The sequence below is a fragment of the Trichoplusia ni genome, chromosome 20, assembly GCF_003590095.1.
Source record: "Trichoplusia ni isolate ovarian cell line Hi5 chromosome 20, tn1, whole genome shotgun sequence".
NCBI lineage: Eukaryota > Metazoa > Arthropoda > Insecta > Lepidoptera > Noctuidae > Trichoplusia > Trichoplusia ni.
The window spans coordinates 5,063,341-5,084,750 of record NC_039497.1 but is presented as its reverse complement, the minus strand read 5'-3'; the positions used below and the strand labels follow the sequence as shown (position 1 = coordinate 5,084,750).

The following is a 21,410-nucleotide window of genomic DNA, read 5'->3' as shown; positions in this document are numbered from 1 at the left end:
AATTTTTGAAAAAATCTCGCCTTCGAGATTTTGTTCACTGATAAAAGCTATATAAACCAGCATCGCTCAATGTCGGATTTCAATGTCCAGAAATTTAAAAAAAATAAAAGCTTACGCCTCTGGAAGGTCAGCAATCTAATAACAGTAACAACACGGTTAATCCGAGCGAACCATAAATATGACACTACCTGTTCCAAAAAAAAAAGGATTTTAGCGGTGATTTTGTTGATAAATAATAGTAAGTTAATCTATACAAAAATTGGAACAAATAACTTTAATTATTTTGCTACAATAGTAGGTGTTCGGTAAATTGGAACTTAGAGACAGATTTATATTATTAATTAATATTTAATATTTTAATATTTATAAATAATTATTAATTATAAATTAAGGAAACTACTCAGTAAAATAAACAACGCAATTTATTAAAACTAAAATAATTACAACACTTTGGTTACTTATTAAAATGACATTTGGCATAGAATTTGATGATGTAAATAATGACATCATAATTATGACGTGAGATTTTTTTTTGTAACTATAATGAAAACCCCGTCGTGCCCCATTGTAGAAGCACGATGGGGTACGTATTTCTTTTGCGACACAGTACAAGCAGATGTGGATTTCTTCTATATTGACGTCACCGACACAAGCACAAGCTGTATGAGCCCACCGTACATATAGTTGGCAAGCCACTCAACGAAAACTTTAAATAAGTGTGGTTCAAGGCAGTACAGGCACATGTTATCCTCGTCGGTATTCTTTACTCTAGAGGGAGCTTGTTGGGTCTTCTTTTTCTTAGGGTTCTTCTGTAACTTGGGGTCATTTGGATTAGAACACAGTCTTGTCTTAAAAGTTTTTCGTTATTCTATATCTTGTGCTCGTAGCCATGTCCCCGTCATGCCCTCATTCTCCCTGTATTTAAAATAACAAACGAAATAAAATAAATGACGATTAGAGTATTTTCGTTCAGACATATCAATTTATCTTCAAAATTAAAATAAATTCAATAATAGTAGCCACATAAACACTTACCTTTCTAAATGCGTATTCGCTTCTACTGAAAATTGCATAAAATTAGGTTAAAAATCGTGATTTGTTTTAAATATCAAACGCTCGCAGTTTAGTCGCCGGACCGCCGCGCGCCGCGCCCGTCTAGTTTCAGACCCAACCGACTCCTTTATCAAGAATTGACCCCTGAATAGAAAAACGCATCAAAAGGAACCCACCTTTACCACATGGATATATTCAGCGTTTAACAAAGACTATGCCTTGGTAGAAATAGAACTTAGATAAAACCCTTGAAACTTTTGGTAAAATAGCTTTCTACATATACATAGACATCTTTTTTGTCTCTGGAATGTCGCAAACTCGACAATGTCTGACCTCCACAATAAGTACATCATTAAACGAGGAGTTTCCAAAGTTAAAAATAACCTTAAAAGATCAATATTCAATTTAATCAGCATTCAACCCTTACGTAAAAGATACCGTCAATTATATCCTTTTTAATTTTGAACGATAAATAAAAGAGTTGTGAGATCAGCAAGATATTGTGCTCTCGACATTAACACGGGTATTGGCGGCAAAATAAGAAAGCCGCCATCTTGCGGTTCGTTACAAAGGAACTAATGAAAAGCGAATCCATAATGGGATGATGACGGTAGACGGATCATGGTTCGAAGAAACATTATTTCATAAATAAAGGATTTCGTGCCTGAGATGTAGGCTGAAGAATCTAGACTTAAAGAAAAAGATATACAAAATAAAAGCGAACATATAATTATTAATTACCTAGTTTGTTTTGTCAGTCTAGTCTATTTTTAACATTCGTTACATCGTTATAATCTTATCGCTAAAATATCATAACAATATATGTATTTTGTTTTGATAAGTCACGTGACATTGATCTGTCACCTTTATAGTATAGTAGCACATAGTAGTGTGATAGTAGTTTGTGACGATTCACCTTATAAATTGTAATGTATTTAGTAAAATTGAAGAGTAAGTATAAACATGGTATTAAACCGCGCAATATCTCCTATTTCCCGTATGGAGATGGCAGAATAAAGTGACATAAAGTTCATAGACCTTACACATTTGAGTGTTTTCTTTATGATAACGATTGTAAATTTCAGTTGGCTAGAGACTGAATAGGTTAGGTATAATAGTAGTAGGTACCTACGTCCTTCATCTCTGGTCATCATATAGGTTTCAGATTAAGCCTATTGATAATATTCGCTCAAACATTAACGCAAGCTCTCACACGTCTCCCCGCGATCCGATGTCTGCAGATTCACGATGATAAAGCTTTCTTACGGACGATTTAATTAATAAAACATCCTCATCCTATTTTTACGACAGCACATAGTGTTGGCGATATAAAAAATCGGAGGAATTCTTTAAAATAAATACTTTATTTATGTGTGTTGCGATAGTTTATGCCAAGTCAAAGGTCTCGAGTTCGATCCCAATTTTCTAATCTTGTGTGCGGTTTAGAAATGTTGCTAGGGCGGCATAAATTGGCACAGACTCTCCTTTAACACAGAACTCTATCCTTAAAATAAAAAAGGGCACATCGCCTCTACTTTATATCCACCTATATGAAACATACACGCGATTTTTACACACCGGGATTTAAAAAAAAATAAGCACTTTATAACAATATCACTTAAAGTCTGAATATCGTCTTTCTACTTTGTTTTTTACCACTCAACCCGACACTACGATAATCCAACAAGTGCTAGGCGTCAGTCAAATCTCTGAGAACGAGTTACTTGTGTCAAATACCTATAATACTCAGATTACTTTAGATATGTCAGACCGTTAAGAAATGCCAGCTTGTTTATTAAAACACATTACTGGTACAAATACTCGGGTTTACGCTTCAGCCCACTCAGTCTTAAAAACACCGTTACCTAACTCTAAGGATTTCTATTTAGCTGTTTCTTGGTTTAATTCTTTATAAGATTTAAATTAGTAGACACTAGTAAATGGCCTTTATTTATTGCAGATGCCAAAGTACAAAAAGTAAAACACGCAATAAATTAAGACTTTAAATAGCCCTTTATATAAGCATATAGCCTATTTTTAACAACAAAAATATGTTCATGTACAACACAACACATAAACTACATATATCCCTTATTAAATTAAAGTATATACAAAATCGAGATGTAAATACCTCCTAACTTTTATACTTCAACCGCACCTAGATATTTACTGCTAGTTGTATCAGTATTTCAGCTTTATCACTCTATAGTCACATATTGAATCTACATAATATAATAGGTCATACACACCTACATACATTGATGATACCGTGGCCGTGGGAGCCATCAACTGGCAGAAAAATATTTGTGACGCGATGACGTTATAACATGTACAGCATTGTACAGCGCGATGTAAAAACACATTACCTTTATACCTTATAATAATCTCAACATAAGAGAAATCTTTTCGTAGTTCTAAATAAACAAGCCTTTAGATTCCTTTTTTGCTTTGGAATCATAGTACTCGAAAAGAAAACCTAATTTCTATCTGCCTAGATGTGAAAATGAAAACTAATATCAGTGCCAGTATAAACAGGTATTGACATAAATATTACTAAGTGGCTAACAATTTATAACTTGCTTTATTCATTTCAAACTAATTACTACTTAATACGATGAGTTGATTATCACTCTTCAACTCACATACTATTTGATATCATTATCAAACACCATGTATATATACTATACCACAGTCGACGCATTGTATATTGTAGTCTGATTAAATTATGTGTTATGCAAATTCGATTTTGGCAATTCTAAGCCAATGGTTATCCCTTCAACGAGGTGAAGTATTGCAACGCAATGCCATACACCGACACAAAACTGCGGATGACGTAGCACAGAGGTTCAGGTTTAGTCAGTAAGAGTCTGACACTACCCATTCCCAGCCTTAACAAAAAGGAGCATGGCTTAGTGTAGATACTACTTTATCATTTATTAAATACTAGCGGTCACCCACATGGAGACTCACTGTAAAGCATAATCTTGTTTTCTTTAAGTTGAGCTAAACGAACTCTATAAAGAAGAACAGTGTTAAAAGTTTGATATTCGGTTCAGTATTTTTGCGTGCATACTTACATTTACATTTCACATATTAGTAGGGATGTTATAGCTCAATATCCGTTTATAATAATTTAGATATGTAACTTATAATTATACGCATGAAGTTTATATCCAATTACCTAAGTATAAATATCATAACATGTAGGTTGTCCTATCCATTAAAAAACCTGAACTATAAAACACCATTAACTAAAACGGAAAGCATAACGAACTGGACAATCCATAAATATTCCTTCATATTGAAACACAATTATAATTGGACAGGCGACGGAATCTTGTCTTTTCAGCTAAGTCATACAAGTGTCGGACGCACATCGGACAAGAAAATCACCGCAACGATACACAAGATACATTACCCCTTCATTTATCTAGACTGGCCGTTAATTGGAACGTATTACGCAGTATTTGTTAGTACAACACTCATTTGCGGGCTGTTGAGGCCTATCTATCATACTCAGCCTTAGCGAGTCCGAAGACATGCTTTATGACTTACGTTTAAGGCTGTGGGAAGTCTTCTTTTAAGGTAATCGAACATATTTTTTATTACATTTTTTATGTTACATGAAAAATCAACAATGAAAACTACATAGCTTATTGCCAATTTAATTCTATTTATAAGATGTATTTACTTTATTGCAAGAAATATCGTTATTTAAGACCCGTGATAAGACGAAGGCAGTGATAAAATTAGCTTCTGACACCTTTACCAATTAGACTATTGGAATAAATCAATCTAATACCGAACATAATCTAGTGTAACTTGTTGTAAATAAGTCTTGCATCAGGCATCCGATAGCACGTGATGTGTAGAGGGAACACTCGCGACTAACATGTACGTGGTGTCAAATGGCAGCCATAAACATGAAGGCACGCGATGAGACGTACGCCAGACATGCGGAGACTTTTAACGACATAACAGTTGTACGGAGGTTAATGAATTATAGAAATACTCGATCTTCTTCGATGGGAAATATCCCTTTTCATTTTATTTTTGGATATGAATCGTAAAACGGTTCACAGATTTTATTTGTGAAATTCAACTGTGTAATTCAAATAGAAAAGTTTCGCAATGAAGTGGTTGTGACATACGGACAGCTAAATCAGTGAGCCGTGTTTTTTTTTGTCAAAGAAAGGAAACCAAAACGGGTTCTGTGTAAAACATATTTATTTTATTTGTAATATCGATTTCAATTATTTTAAACAACATACGTCTGCACAATTTGTGTTAAGCTTTGTATCAAACTGTTTTTATATTCACAATCTAATTTTGAACTCATATTACTGCTTTTCAGAGCTAGGGCATCATTCGATAGCAACGCTTTAGTGAGTAACCTGATAACTTCACTGTCTTTAAACATAACACCGACTTTGTTTACCAAACTTAACAACTGCTTCTTTGACAAGCTCTTAATAGTTCTCTTAGACATTAACCTATAAATATTCACGTAATCAGCAACATCACTCACTTCTAAATCATCTAAATGCTTCAACAAATCATAGTGTATCACCAGAATTTCTTGTTCTACATCCTTATTTGTTCGGAGTTCAATATACTCATTAACTCTTCCATTTTTGGCAGATATGTTTCTGGAAAAAGCTGCAATGTTCATGCTGTAGATCATGTTGTTGATCAGTGCGAAAATACCTTTAATGAGTGACTTGTCGGTCGTCTGTCGCACAACGGAGTGGAGCCACGACAACAGTCCGTATCCTTCGACCAATATTTCAAAAGCTCTCGGTACAGACACTATGGAACTCACAACGCTTAGGATCCTTTCCTTCACCCTCCGATCGCTCAAAATTGAAGAGTAAAAGTCCATGATCATCTTTAGACACATCGTTTTGAAAACGACATCGATATCTGTCATGGTTTTCGTTCCGTCTCTAATGATGCCTAATATCCAGAGTCGTCTGTCGATAGCTTCCACATCGCTGTCGTGGAAAAGACTTAAGAAGTCAGGGACGAGAGTGCAGTCCACGAAGTTCTTGGCAATGAGGAAGTTGTTGACTGACTTGTAGAGGGGATCGGACGGGGCTGTGGAGACCATGAGGGCTCTCGCGAAGTACAGCGCGTCGATGGCCGGGAGCTTCGGGTTCTTCAGCTCCTGGCCGTTGAAGGGCTCCGTGCTGTTGATGGCTGACGCAAGACTGCGACGCAACGTGTTAATATAGTCCGTCAGGAATAGTTTTTCGTTCTTGTGACGTCTGAAATAATAATAATATATAAAATATTGTATTAATGAAAACTTATAACCGTTCATCTATGTATTAATATCCACATTGTGCTATGAATATACTTTTTTCGCGTCATATTTTCGTTATATTTCAAAAGGGACATTAAATAATTAAACCGCATTAGAAACCTATTTAAGTTAAAGTTGAGAATTTTCAGACTTACGTTTCAGTCTCTAGAAGCAAGCAGAACCGATGTAGAACATGGTAAGCGGCCGCCCTCATGGTAGGGCAGTGCGAGCTCAGCGCCATGACCGGCACGGACAGCAGCCCGGTCCGGAGCATCTTGAAGCAGGAGGCGACTGACCCCGGCGCCAGCAGGTGGCCCAACAGTGGGAACACGAACACAGGGTCATATATACCATCATCCACATCCAAATTAGAAGTATGCAACAAATCTTTCCCAACAAACTGAGTAGTCACACATTCATATTTTCCCCTGACACACAAACTCTTTATCCCTCCTTCATTATCTTTAGCTACGGTCGGCTTAAACACGCCATCTTCAAACATCTCATTCAACACTGATCGAATAGAATCAGTAACTTCACTTTCCACGCCAATATTGTGTGTTAACTCATAATGGTACTCAAATTTCTGTGTCACGGGGAAGTTCCTTACAGTCCGCTCTATGATCTCTCGATCAAATAAGTTCAGGACTTGATTCGGTGTTGGATGGGACCACAAAGATGACGACCTGTTTTTGCGCACAGCGTAGTAATTTGCAGCTGAATCGCCCCATACGTAAGGCTTGTACTCGTTCACTGGTTGTCCATTTGTCTCATAGTAATGTAATAGGGCGACAATGAGACGATCACAAGGACTCCTGGTAGCGTGATAAGCGCTCAAGTAGACTGGGATGTGTTGCGTTTTCATAACGGATTTGTTGAGTCTGATCAAGGTGTACAAAAATTCTATTAGTCTTGATTTAATATCTGAACTATGGAGACTCAGCATCACGTTCAAAAATTCTGAATGGGAAGTGACCATGTCGAATAATGTGACGATATCCTCGTGGTTTTCAGAGTAAAATAGTTTTACTAGGTCTGTTAATAATGCTACAAGCTTAGGTCCGACTGCATTCACTTGGCCTGCTGTCTTTACTTTTAATGAATCTTTTAAAGTAAGTTTGCAGAAGTTTTGGAAGATTGCGCTCTCGGTGACTTTTTTAAATTCTTCCTTCTGTTCTATATGTAACCCCTCGACGACTTTACAAGCTTGTATCACTTTGAAAATGCTTGCTACGATTTCATGTAACGCATCGACTTTGCCTTCTTTTAAAGCAAAGGTTGTCAAGTTTAACATTGATAAGAGGTAGTTAATCAGGTGTTCTTTCTTAGCTACATTTTCACATACCTTTAAAAATATACTCTGTAAAATCTGAACATGACTTGACTCTATAACTTCGAACTTGTGCGTTTTATTAAACAACTTCAAGCAGTCCTGTACTTCCATACACTCTATAGCTAATTTCTTAATGAATTGCCAACACGAAATATAGATTTGTCCGGCTTTGTGAGGCTTTTCCAGCATTTTAGTGATATTTGATTTGTATTCATTATACACAGTAGCTAAGAATTCTTTGTTTTCTAATATGAATTGTTGGTGGTTTATGACTGCATTACCCAAAGGAAGTGTCAATTCTCTTTGAGCTAATACTTCGGGTCTAGATATTTCCTCTTTGAAAATTTTACAGAATTGTTCGTTGAATTTTAATAAAACGGACGCGAGGTTGGCTGTTGATTTCCTTAAAGTACTAAAATAGAAGAACTTTTTAAAATCTTCATCCGATACTCGTAACGCTTGATGCGGTTTGTTTTCAAAATACTTTGTAAGTGCCGTCTCCAAATTGGTCAAATTAGGATTCAACTCTTTGTTTGAGAGCAAGTCTGTGTAAAGCGTAATACTCTTTTTTAGAACGTTTGGTTGTAGCTCTAAACTAATCGTTTCTGAATATTTCTCTATTAAATATCTCAACAGCTCAAGTACTAGACTTGGTTCTCTATCATCTTTTAAGCAAGAGTCTGTTTCTGCACTGAATATTAGATTGAACAGTTTCATGTCATCCTCATTTGATAAACCCATAACTTCTAGAACACGGATAGTGTATTCACTGTCAACGTTTTTCCTTTTATTTATTTTAACAAAAGCCTTTACGATTTCATTATAATTCTTCTGCTGGTATGATTTAGTTAATATATGTTTGTTGTTCAGATACTCTACTAAATCCCTGTGTTGTGTGAACACCTCTAACAGGAATCCGGTAGCATATAAACTTGAAGGGTCTTTGCCAGTATTAAGAGGTTTATAGATTTTAAGCAGCTGCGGGTTTTTAACCAAAGTCAATATTACTGTCCTACATGCATCCATCAGTAAATGTTTCTTCCCTATTGCAATTATACATTGGAAATAGTCTGTTATATTCTTTTGTTGTTCCTCACTCAACTGTCCCATGTTCGTCAACCGAATGGTACAGAATATCAAATATTTCGCCCATATTAATAATTCTGAACTGTCAGCCACTTTCGACAGGTCGACTTTGTAGGAAATATTGTCAATAACAATGTCACTTTCTTCGCTATCCTCTTCAAGGTGATGGAATATGTCTTTCAAAAGAATGGCTTCTTTATTAACGATGGAATCTGATATTGCTTTTAGAACATTGTCTCGTCCCGCTATGGTGTCGGGCATTGGGACAGGTTCTCCGATCCAACTGGCGACGTAATTCCTGGCATCCAGTTTACAATCTCCTATCAACACTTCTGTCAATTCTGGTGAATAGTTACTGTGAAGTAAATTCGCGACGTACAATGAGAGGAAATGTTTTAAGCTCTTCTTGGCTTCTTTATGCAACTGTAAATATTGTATGCATCCCACGATGAAAGGAGACGGCAGCTTGCTTTCCAGGAATACATTATCTTCAGTATTCTTATTCTCCATTAGATCATTAAAAAGCTTTTTAAGGCTATCTTCACTGTTCTCTGAACAAATTTCGAAGTGAACCAGTTGATTTCTAACATATTCTGTCAGCTCAGTTATATTTTCTAGTACATATTCAACAACATCGCCAACCAACGATGAAGGATCGACTTTAGCATTTCTTAACGTGTAAAGCATCAAATGAATTTCGTCTTCATCTCCTTCGAATATTGATGTGTTTTTGAAGAAGATATGTAAGGTATCTTTGGCTTCGATCCAAGTGGTGTCATCGTCACTCATGTACACATCCAACATGATAAGGAATAGTTCCTTGAACATTGGGTTCTTCAGGGAGATTGCAGAGCTGTCCAATATGAGCCATAGAGACACAACTTTAAACTTCAACAGAGACACATGACCAATGGTTAAAGTTTTAGAGAAGTCTAATATCTTTTTCATATCAATACTTCCTTCCAAAGTTTCAAAGTAAGCAGGGTTAATATCATTATAAAGTAGAAGTAGATCAACAAGTGATACCAAAGCCTCTGTGTCGTTTATTTTCGGAAGTCTGTAATCTTTAGTGGTCTCTTCGGGTTTTTTATTTGCGATCACATTTTCTATCAATGATACTATTGAAGCCGGGGCCGGCAAATGCTTCGGAATAAAATATTCAAGTTTAGATTTCAAATCAGCAATCTGAGCACTCTCTTTAGTTTCCAAAATCTGAATATATCTCCTCAGAGACTGCAGCATCTTTACTAAAACCTTAACACAATATAAAGATACTGTTTGATCCTTTCCAAGATTGATATGAATGAATTTTAATAGTGGGACAGGTAAGGTAATAAACCTCACAAAATTAGCAATTTGAACAGGATTCAGATGAGTCATTCTTGCAACCATTTCTTCAGGTTTTAATTTATGTAGTAACTTATTTGTAAAGTCTACTGTTCTTTCCCATATTGGTGAATGTTGGGGTTCGAAACTTTGTTCCATCACACTGAATATAGCTCTGTGCAGGTCGGGACATTTGTAAATAATATTTAATACAACTTCGCGCTCAGGATCATTCTCCCAAGGTCTTTTCAATGTCAGCAACGCCTTATATAAATTCTGGTTTTTGTTTGCATCCACAGTTCCCAAGGAGTTGTCAATAAAGTAGAGGCCCAGTTTGTGAGATGTAAATAATGTTAAGACAATATCACTGAGTAAAGTCATAATCTCCGGGCGCATTTCATTCCGTGCCTCCTGACTCAGCTCCGGTGGTCCCTTCCATGAAAACACTTTAAATAAGTTATGTAGAACCTGGTGGCTGAAGGTCTTCAACTTCAAGCTTTTTGAAATCAATGGGTTGTCAACTACATTTTTCTTTAAGATATTCAAAAACATTAGTGCTGCCTCTGCTTCATCATTCACTAGGCCAGGTATGACCAAAGCTAGGAGACCTTGCTTTTCTAACAATGCCTTAATCAGAGGCAAGTGGCCCTCGACCAGAAAAGATGTCATGAAGAAAACAAATGAAGTTCTGACATTGTCCTTTTCTTTGAAGTTGGGCTTTTCTACTACATGCTGTAAATGTTTGGGGGTCAGCGGTGCCTGGTTCAGCACTTCAACCCCTAGGTCAGAATTTAAGGTGACCATTGAGGTTAATAGCTTTAAGACTATTTTCCTATGGCGAGGGCCAGAGCTCTCGCTAATCATTATCTCTATGGTTGACATGAATGTGTTGAGGAAGTAGCGGCAAGCTTCCTCAGTGATAGTTATCATGTGTGGGAGGGAGGACTGGACCTTGAGGATGATGAGGTGGAAGATGTGGAAAGCCGGAGTGGCCAGTGTGAGGTTTTTCTTGTTCTCTTGTGTGATCTGACGCAAGATTTCATGTGAATTTCCACCACTTTTCAGGTACTGCAGCAAGTAGTCTGCTGGACTGTCAGGGTTGAGGCAGACTTGCAGGAACTGTGTCAAGGCTGAAAAGTAATGGACATATATTTGAGTAATTTTGATTGGCATTAACTCAATTAATTTCAGTTAGTTATAAATTATTTTTTAATTTTAAAACTTGATTATAGTAAAATATGGAATTATATTTCAAAATGGGACATATTAGATTAGATACATCTTTTCTATGTTAGGGTTGGCTTCCAGTCCAAACCCGATGCAGCTTGCATACAAAGCAGTAAGAAACTTACATGTTTCAACAAGATGGTAAAATTTATAATATGACTGGCGTTTTATTCAACATAAGTAACATAAAGTACATCCGAATATAATTGCCTCTCACAGCTCCTAGCGCAAGTGCACACAAATAACATAAGTAATTTTCTCTAGTTACATTAATTCTTACTGGTATTGCGGTCAGTATCAAGACACGTTAAAGTAAACTACTTACCCATGGTCTGTCCCTGCTTCGCAGCAAGTTCTTTCCGGAAATATTTAACATCAAACCCGTCTGTGTCCACATCGTCCATATTCTCCTCATTTTGAGGTTGTTCTTCTTCCACGCCGTCATTTCCCTCAGACTCACTTTGCCTAGCCTTTTTCGGCGACTTTTCCTTTTCGCTATCAAACTTACGCTTGCCCATTTCTGTTAATAAATTGTTAATATCAAGTTATAACCTAGTCCATAACACCGCGCACGTGAAGTTGTTGTTATGACGGATGACGTTTGTTACTTTTTCTTGTTGTGTTAATTTGGTTGACGTATGAATTGGTGCTCCGGCGATAGGTCTTTTTAGTTTAAGTCATGAATGTATATTTAAATAATTTATGAAGAGTTTACATCCAATTAATATTATATCATCAAATTCATACTTTATATGTTCTTTTTGTGTAAAAGTACGGCCGACCATATTCGTCGTCGGAAATGAGCTTCGAACGGCTGCATGAGGCCGTAGCTTAATGATATTATTTAAAGTTATTTAACTTTACAGTTAATTATGACAAACACGAAACAACTGTTTAATTTATTTTATTTATTTTGTACCATTAAATCACAAGAGGCTTTTACAAAAATAATGAGAGCTTATAGTAATAGTACCCTTGCGCTAGAGACCTTACAAAGTAATCATAGTTATGTTGGCTGTTAACATTTCCTGTAATTAGTAAATAAATACAGAAAAATGTATCTGTAAGTGGATGTACTAAATTTACAGTCATTTATCTCCATTGAAAAAATATATTTATACAGAACTTTAAGTACATGATTTCTACGTGAATTTTTTACATGTACATCAGGGTCAAGTTTCTAATATAGTTTCTTAAAAGAAACATAATATAAACAGGTTATAGATTATATTAAATGATTGTAAGAAGACTTTTAATATTTGGCTCTTCTAAATGGGATACCCATGTAACAACCTCTACCGTCTAATTGAGGGACGACTGAATATTTTAATCGCTAAACATTATATATTGGTTACAAAATATATAATTACAATATAAAAATACAAAATTTATTAAAACCCTTACTGATTTACATATAAGTGCTTTTTTAGTATTTGCTGGTTTGCAAACATAATATGTGCTTACTAAAAATATTAAAAGAATGAACACAATCATTTATTATAATCATAATTAAATCAAATATTTCAAGACCACGTTATTTTTTACGACATTATGCATAATAATTTTTATGGCCACAATGATTTTATACCACTTGCGTTACTTATTTCAAGTGTTTATTATATTAGATATCAGTATTTTTTACTTATTTGTCTAATTTTGCATGTGTGCATAACAGGTCTCACTTGTTTACATATCCACAACATAATTGTAAAAAAAATCAATTTCAATAATTGACTCGCAATTTACTAACACACCCTGGGCCCCGATTCTGTTATTTATAATGGCCGATGAATTAATGCCACAAGGTTAAATTTGTAACTATTCATATTATCTTATCCTTTTGCCAACACAATAATTTTAAATTCAAAATACGAAAATTGTCATTTTAATCCAATTTCCATTCATAAATAGGTCACTGAAAATTGCGAATGTGGGGCCCAAAATTTTCACTTTCCATTTTCTTTTATTGCGACAAAGTTTCTATGCTAGCAATTTGTGGGGGTTATCAATTTTAATATCTCATATTAAAAAAGCTTTACAAATGATACTAAGAACATCAAATGACTATATTGTTTACAACAGTATAACTTACAATAAGGATGTCATGTTGACTAGTCGCTTTACTTATATCTAAATAAACTATCATTAAACATGAATACAGTCACAGTTTTTCTTAAATTCCCATATTTTTTATATAATCCGATGTTTTTTTTTTAATTAGATAGAATGTACGTTAAGAAAATTGTTGATTGTCCTCGACTCAAGAAATGTGATTAGAAAAACAAAACAAGTACAAAAAATATATGAATGTCCTTTTGATTTTTATAACAAATAATACTAATAACTAAATATAATGTTTATATTATGTCATATTTTTATCTTTTTTTCATACAAATTATCATTTTTATCTCTAAAAATAAGTAATTATTAAATTTTCATCCATCATCCGCTTGCTTGCGCCGTCTCGATTATTTTTTCAAAGTTTGGTTCAATTTCACGGATTCTGTCTAGAAGTACATCTGCGAAGTTTAATTGTGGATCGGTGTCTGTAAAGCGAAACGCAGATATATGTAAGAGGTATCTTTTGTGTAGTCTTTACGAATGGACAAATTGTAAAATATAAATTTTCTGGAAAACAAACATTTTGCTGACTTTAGATTTTAAGAACGTCATGAGGCTTAAAAAATTTAAATCCTAATAAAAATAATATATGAGATATTCTATTTGTGAAAAAAAAAGCAGTTCCCACTATTTTAACATTATGTTGATTAACATGTATAAGTTAATAATTATAATGACAGTTTATTTAAAATGGAACAAATTATATTATATTTAATGAGAGTAATAGATAGTTACCATCGAAATATATGATCTCGCACTTGCCCCGGCATTCGGGACTGTTGGCTATGATCTTACGAAGAGTGTTTGTGAAGTCAGAGACGATGTCGTCTACGTTCACATCGGCCAGTACTGAAAACAACAAATTTTACTGTAATCAAGTGCATGTACAATATTTGGACGCCAACTTGCTGTGACATATAACTTAAACTAATCGTCAAGATTGAAAATTGTTACCTGTTCCCCGAAGAGACATTCGGAGAAAAAGTGTGTGATTTCAGGGTGTCAGCTGCTTCGATCAAATTATTCTACAATTGGTCAAGCTTTAGAGATTGAACATTACTCATATGGATTAAACAGTCGACTTTGTAATATCAGAGTGACACACATTTCTAGGTTCATAAACGTTTATACTATGTTCCCTATCCATCACCAACCATTAGCCCGCTGGTTGGTGTGCTTTGAGCCATTGCTATCATGAAAGTTTTTTTTTATAAAGTGACTCCCGCATTAAGGAATTTAATCCGTATTTCGCTGTTCACAAAAAATCACATACACAAAGGCACTCAGAACAAGTATTCATGGATCACAGAAAAGCTTGTCCTACGCGGGGATCGAACCTGTTGCACGACGCGCACGGTAGGTTTGGTGAGGTGTCCTCAACCACTCAGCTATCCGTGCACTCGACTCGAGATTTTTATCACTCGGGTGACAAATCCAACTTCAAAATAGAGTTAAATGGAATATAGGTACATATACTAGCTGACCCGTCAAACGTTGTCTTGCCTTAGAAATTCTTTCTAGTTTCTAGTTTAATTTTAGTGTAGACAAAGTAAGTAATACCACATTAAGATTCTCAGACCTACTGAATGCGCATATTTAAAATTTGGTAAAGCCGTTTCGGAGGAGTACGGTAACTAACATCGTAACACAGGTGTTTTATATATTAGATACTTATGGTAGAAGTGTGAGCTACCTTCGTAGAGGTCCCTGTTCTTGGTGACCCTGTAGAGCGTGTGCAGGAGCGTGGCGCACTCGGCGGCCACGCACACGGGGCGGCGCGGCGCGCGGTAGATCTTGTACGCCGTGTTCTTGTAGATGCGGTTGCGGACGCCCGCCACGTCCTTCTCTATCGCATCCAGGGACTGTCACATGGGTTATATGATGTATTGTATACTATGGTTGTATTGAGTACTTTGGGTTTATTTATATAGGTAATAGTACTACGTTCAGAAGTTGCACTGCTTTGATATAGAAGCTGTCATTATAATAGACTACAAATGACCATAATTTCTTTAAAGTATAGTGTCGGAAAACATGGACATAGTGTGTACGATACGATGCGAGCGTGCTGAGCTAGGCGGCCCCAAATGCTTGGGTCAACTTTAGGTTAACGCGCGCTATATAATAGGTGCCTAACGTCTATAAAGTAAGTGTTCAGAATCAGGATCCCCATTCGAATAACACTAACAATTCCAGAAATGTTCCATTAAATTTTTCAAATAAAAAAGACTTAGACTTACTCTGCACGCCTCTATCGAGGAGGCTTCTTCCCTATTAGTCTTGTTGAACTGTTTCAGGTCTGGCGGGCTGAACAGCGACTTGGTGACGATGACGAAGAGTTTCTTGACGGGGAAGACGACGCCCTGCTTGCTCTCGAAGCGCCGGATGTTCTCCTCGAAGCCCACGAACCGCGCGCCGTCAGACGGCAGCACGTGCGTCAGGTAGCCCTCGAAGAAGCTGCATGCCATGCCCACGCCGTAGTTAACGCTCGTTTTAGATTTTGTTTCCTTAAATAAAAATATTGACATTTAAATTAATATTAAAAATAAATAATCAGTTTCAAAACAGAGAACCTGTTGAGAAACTAGATTTGCCAAACATTGTGATTGAACAAAACAATTAATTGACTTGTTGTGTTATGCAGATCGCTTCACTGCTTCAAGGGAATATTAAAAAAAGAAAAGGATAACATATGAAATCATCAGAAATAACTTACAATAACCGGATATTTGACAATTAAACTTGCGATTAACATCTGAGAGAAGTCTCCGTCTATAACAGTCTGCTCGTTGAGGACTAGGAAACCTATGAAGCCGAGATACAGCATGACCTGGTGCCGGTTGACCTTCTTCAGGAATTTGAGATCCAAGTCGCCACGTTTTAAGTACATGTCGTAAAGTACCGTGCAAGCCCATTTCGTGCCTTGTATGGTTAATACGTATATAACGTATCGAGCTGAAAAGAAAGATGTAATATAAATGGCGGCAGCGGAAAAAAAGCATTTTTCTAAACGGTGAAAGTGATTTAAAAACTTTCTGGCTTCGATTAATGTATCAGTAGGATGCAAGGAAAAACCTCGAAGATTTTAAATTCAACCTTTTAGATTTAAGAAGACAAACCGTACATCTTTTACATAAAGCTTTAGAGTTATATCATGTCTAATTAAAAAAAACGTACAGCAACGGTAAACAAATATTGTTTATATGATTAACAAAACGCATAGACGGTAACTAAGAATACTGGAAAGACTTTTAAATCAAATCAAATCTTCATTGCATACCATAATGTTACATAGGTGGTAAATTATAACTAGGTTCACAGCGCATTATCACTTTATAAAACTTCTTAAAATAAAATGATAAATAACTAAATTGTTTACCTATACCTAATTTCACTTACCGACACTTATCGCCCACTTGTCTTTATCATTTAAGCTAAAACTTTTGGAACCTACAACAAATAAAATAAACAATTTAAGAAGTGTGTTACTGCGTGCCAACATGTTGTGTTCCTATCGAGACCTCCACAATAGTGCCTTGTTTCCAACTCCTGGCTGTAACGGAGCTTTTTGTTATCGCTTGTAGAGTCAGCAGAACTGATTATGTTATAAAAAATAATTGTTTTTTGTTTACTTAGTTTAAGAGACTAAAAAGTAAAAAAAAATTAAGAGTTAATGCAGACTGATTGTTATAATATGAAGACGTTGAAATCTTGTCAAAACACAACTAATTTTCTTTGAAAGAAATGTAACAAACAATAAGATATTTTTTCTATAGTAGGTAGTCTACTATTAAGTCTTTATATGATTGTTATAGGAATGGAAAGGGGCCTCTGCCTAGCAGTGGACTAGATAAAAAGAAATGGAGTACGAAATTAAATAAAAGCGTCAACTTCTTTTGTCTCCCTCTCTCTAACAGATTCTCTATATATATAATTGAATCCACATCTCTCCAAGTTTCTTTGGATACCAAAAGCCTATACATGATAACTATTTTGAAAATTGTTGAATTATTTAAATATACAAGGGCTTCATATTGCAAGGCTTTTTCTGCAGGCAGTACTTTGGGCAACTTGAGCTGTTTAAACATAAACATTAGTTCCTGTATTTCCTGGAAATTAATAAACTAAATCAACAATGTAATCTTTCAATAATAAAAGCAATAACTATATGCCTTGTGGCATTAAGTCCGCCTTATGTACCACAATTCTACATGACAGTACATAAATAAAAGATTTTACACATATTAATCTGCTGATCCAAAAGCTTAATCTATCTAAACATACCTAAAGACGTCTAATAATTACTTTCCACTGCCTTAATTTTTTAATTCTTACATAACTTGATGACAAAACACATATATTTGGACTTTTTTGTTGTTTTAGGACTCATATCTATTTTTAGCTTTATAAAGAGCTCATTGTACAGTCAGTGTGTGGGGCCAAGCAAGTAAAAAAACAACACAATCATAACAAAGAGGCATTGTTTTGGGTACCGACACATACTTTTATTTAAGAGGTGTAGGTACTTTGCCACCAAAAATTTTGAATCAACAATTACAAGTACGTTGAAATAGTAAGCTTTAATTGTTTGACTGATAATTTATAATATTTAATTCTATATGAAACTCATTTGTTTTTTTTATTTTTTCTATCTTTTCTTTTGTAAGTATAAACCTCATGTGGAGATTTTATTGATAACTGTTACGTAAGCATTCATTTCAACTTGGCAATTTGAGTAATTTTTTGCCTATCTCTCGGGTTGTGGGGCTTATGAAAATATAGAAGAGAGGCTTGTGTCCTGCAAAGGGACACTTAAAGCTCTCTTTATTATTTAAAAACCCTTACAACTATATTTCCAGGAAATCCAGCCTATACAACAAGATTTTAAAAAAGAAGTTTTGCACCTTCAATATGTTATGAATGCAAAACTTCTTTTTGTGTATTTTTGTTATCTTTTTAATTACACAGCATAACTTTAACTATGATAAAAAAGGTAAAAAAAAAATACACATGAACACATATTACAGAGGAAACCAAAAAGAAATAGAGCAGATTAAACATATGGAAAGTATTTAATCAGAGCCCAATCTAATGTTTTTTTTTTCAATAAGTAGCCATACTTTTTTCCACAAATACAATTTCTTAAAAGTGTAGGTATACAGCTTTTTTTGTACTTTCCATACTAAGCAATTTTAGAAAATATTTACAAGTATTATAGGTATAATATAAAATCATAGTTGGGTTGAAATATTACATTATAATTAAATACTTGTTAGTTGCATGCATACTTACCTAATGTGATGCCACTCAGAAATAAAATCTGCATTATAAAAATGTGAAACTGATCCATTTTTGGTGCTCTGCAACAAAAATATAACATGAAGAATTAAACACAACACAGGGTGACTATTAAAGGTAATATCACAACACTGTCTGACTTGGAGATAGATGAATTAATTATTAAAACTGTTTACTTAATAATATAATTTCATACTTTGTACACTTCCTTTTTTTCATGCATAAAGACTTACAATAATTATTGAAAAGTATGAGATACGTATTTTTTCCTTCTTCAGGAAAACTAGAATTGACAAAGATTAACTGCTTTAAAGTTTAGGAGAGGGGGCTTGTGATGTAATGATAGAGTAAAATTTATACTCAATTGTGACGTCACACATAAGTTTCATTCACTGTAATTTGGTCAATTTATGTTTGCGAGACAAATAAAAAAATATGTGTCCATTATTATACAAAAAACTACAAGGCGGAAACTGCAAAAAAAAATTGTCATCATCCCTATTGTTTACTTCCAGCTCAATAGGGTATTTAAGCAAAGGTAAATAAAAATATGTTTTCAATCTGACTGACCATAGGTACTGATTTGTATTATAATTTATAAGATTTAGTCAAATGATCTATTGCAAATGGTAATGATGTTTTCTAGTGATTGCCCCACTGCTGGGAAAATGCTTATAAGCTCTTATATATAAGGAAAGTAACATCAAACATAGATCATCAACCTTGTTCAGCTTGGCTTTTTTTCAAATTAAGAATCGAAATTAAAAATTTCAGGTGTAACAAGTAACTATTATCTGACTAACTGTTCGTAGTATATAATTGTTAACTAAAATTCTAAATAATTTTAGAATTTAATCTAATTAGTATGTACATTTTATGCATAGATAATACATATAATACTGGTACTACTAATTTTATGGTTGTTCTTGTTTTGTGAGATACCTTTCTCCTTTATGTATACGACTGCTGCTATAGTTATAATTTAATGTAATAAAATAACCTTTTGAAACTAAATGTAACTAAGAATAAAATAGAAGATGATAATAGTAAATACATTGTTGTGAAATAGCAACCACTAACCTTTATTATCATTTGTTCAAAAAAAGATTAATTGTGAACTGTGATTATGTAAATTATCTTATGTACAAAGACTTACATAATTTCCAAATAGCTAAAGTTTTAAATTAAATTGTAACTCAAAAAGTATAAAAAGCGCCAAAGAAAAAGAATTGTTATCATTCATGGTTCATCAAAACCAAAACATTTTGTATTTGTCTTTGACAGTTGTCCGGCACAGCAGTAAACAGATAAAAAAATATCAATTTAACGAAGCGTTCATTTCTTAATATTTTTGCAGCCGTTCTACGAATTAATGCAGCGTTGCTTTGTGAGGTGTTTATTATTTTAGTCCAAAATGCATCATTATAACCAGGGACCGGCCGGATACTCATTGAAAGGGTTTTTGAAGGGGTTTTTTTAAGCGCTTCAAGAAAAAACCCTATGACATATGTTACACCTTCGAACGGATTACTGTAACCCTGTTCCGAACAGGTTACCCTTTCACTACCCTGTAACACTGTAACAGGGTAACCCACTCCAACCTAAGACAATGCAATATGCACTCTTTATCATAGACATTAGTTTGAAAATAGTATAACCACGAGCGCACGTGACATCTTACCGCCCAGCGGCGCCATTGTTGCATTTACCGAGCGACTTGTAAACATGGAATAAAAATCATTGTGGATATGATCTTACAGTTTAATTTTGCTTGTCGCACTTTTCAAACGTTGTGATATATATTTTTCGTGTCTATACTTGTAGACCAGGGTCGATAATTTTTAAAACCAAAAAAAAAAATAGTAGGATGAAACCCATTAGAAAAGGAGGGGAATATTATAAAAATGAAAGGAAAAATAATTTACGGGTGATCTGAGGTCGGGAAGGGGGTGGGAGTGACGTTTGAAGAGTAAAAAACGGTTTTTATCGATTTCCGGCAAAACTAAAATTCGTATCGAAAAAAGTCAAATGGCAAAGTTCTAAAAGAAAAAGATCTAAAACTTTTGTGTTTACATTTTTTTCACATAACCTCAAAATTTATGTGAAAAATCTTAAAAACCAAGATTGTGATTTTTTATTTTTATCTTTTACAAAAATTTATTTTTGTAACGAAATTTGGTGAAAACTTACTTTTTTGTGTCCCAAATACGCTGTAATTTATTTGATTAAAAATATTTATTTTTTCACCTTATTTTGAATTAATATAAAAAAACACTCTAATTTTCAATCGAAAATTCACCCGTCAAATCTTCTCAGAAAATGCAAAAAAACTTGTATTCATTTTTTTTTAAATTATTATAAATAATTTCATCTAAAAAATTTGATCTCATTTTGTGTTCAATAGACCAATAATCGAGGAAGGTTTTAGGCTAGGTATATAAAATTACGCTGCAACTAATAGGAGCTAAAATTTAATGGAAAGTGTGGCAAATACGGGGAAAAATATTAATCTTCGAGGGCTTTCGTTAAAAAATTCCTAACTTATATCTTCTAACCACGCGGACGAAGTCGCGGGCAACAGCTAGTTACCTATATGACGTTTCGCGCGTAGGTAGTTTGTCCGAGAGGCGCGAGTCGCGGCGCGACGCGTCGGCGATAGAA

At 34.6% G+C, this 21,410-nt stretch overlaps 2 protein-coding genes and 1 long non-coding RNA gene across 4 annotated transcripts; 1 reads left to right on the top strand and 2 right to left on the bottom strand.

Moving 5' to 3' along the window:
- The first annotated feature begins 392 nt into the window (after positions 1-392).
- LOC113503666 lies at positions 393-5,787 on the top strand. The gene is made up of 3 exons (XR_003401476.1): positions 393-4,638; positions 5,408-5,438; positions 5,695-5,787. It is a non-coding gene; the product is annotated as an uncharacterized LOC113503666 (long non-coding RNA).
- On the bottom strand, positions 5,263-12,142 carry LOC113503664. The gene is made up of 3 exons (XM_026885699.1): positions 11,656-12,142; positions 6,514-11,233; positions 5,263-6,320 (listed from the first exon to the last, which is right to left on the bottom strand). The coding sequence occupies exons 1-3, from the start codon at positions 11,846-11,848 to the stop codon at positions 5,312-5,314; spliced, it is 5,922 nt and encodes a 1,973-aa protein (XP_026741500.1). The 5' UTR covers positions 11,849-12,142; the 3' UTR covers positions 5,263-5,311.
- A 667-nt stretch (positions 12,143-12,809) lies between these two features.
- Positions 12,810-20,019, bottom strand: LOC113503665 (stimulator of interferon genes protein-like). 2 transcript variants are annotated; one of them, XM_026885700.1, is made up of 8 exons: positions 19,830-20,019; positions 18,744-18,811; positions 16,851-16,901; positions 16,168-16,406; positions 15,692-15,958; positions 15,145-15,313; positions 14,187-14,300; positions 12,810-13,876 (listed from the first exon to the last, which is right to left on the bottom strand). In XM_026885700.1, the coding sequence occupies exons 2-8, from the start codon at positions 18,799-18,801 to the stop codon at positions 13,773-13,775; spliced, it is 1,002 nt and encodes a 333-aa protein (XP_026741501.1). In that variant the 5' UTR covers positions 18,802-18,811; positions 19,830-20,019; the 3' UTR covers positions 12,810-13,772. The 2 variants fall into 2 exon arrangements, with proteins under 2 accessions (XP_026741501.1, XP_026741502.1); XM_026885701.1 differs by having other exon boundaries at positions 19,906-20,019.
- Positions 20,020-21,410: the final 1,391 nt, after the last annotated feature.

Bases quoted from the DNA above. Each gene is read 5' to 3' on its own strand.
- LOC113503665 (XM_026885700.1), bottom strand. From the start codon at position 18,801: ATGGATCAGTTTCACATTTTTATAATGCAGATTTTATTTCTGAGTGGC. The intron at 16,407-16,850 runs GTAAGTGAAATT...CTTTCTTTTCAG, and splicing joins CAAGTGGGCGATAAGTGTCG to CTCGATACGTTATATACGTA. The intron at 15,314-15,691 runs GTAAGTCTAAGT...CCCATGTGACAG, and splicing joins CCTCGATAGAGGCGTGCAGA to TCCCTGGATGCGATAGAGAA.
- LOC113503664 (XM_026885699.1), bottom strand. From the start codon at position 11,848: ATGGGCAAGCGTAAGTTTGATAGCGAAAAGGAAAAGTCGCCGAAAAAG. The intron at 11,234-11,655 runs GTAAGTAGTTTA...ATTACTTTTCAG, and splicing joins GAAGCAGGGACAGACCATGG to CCTTGACACAGTTCCTGCAA. The intron at 6,321-6,513 runs GTAAGTCTGAAA...TTATTATTTCAG, and splicing joins TTGCTTCTAGAGACTGAAAC to ACGTCACAAGAACGAAAAAC.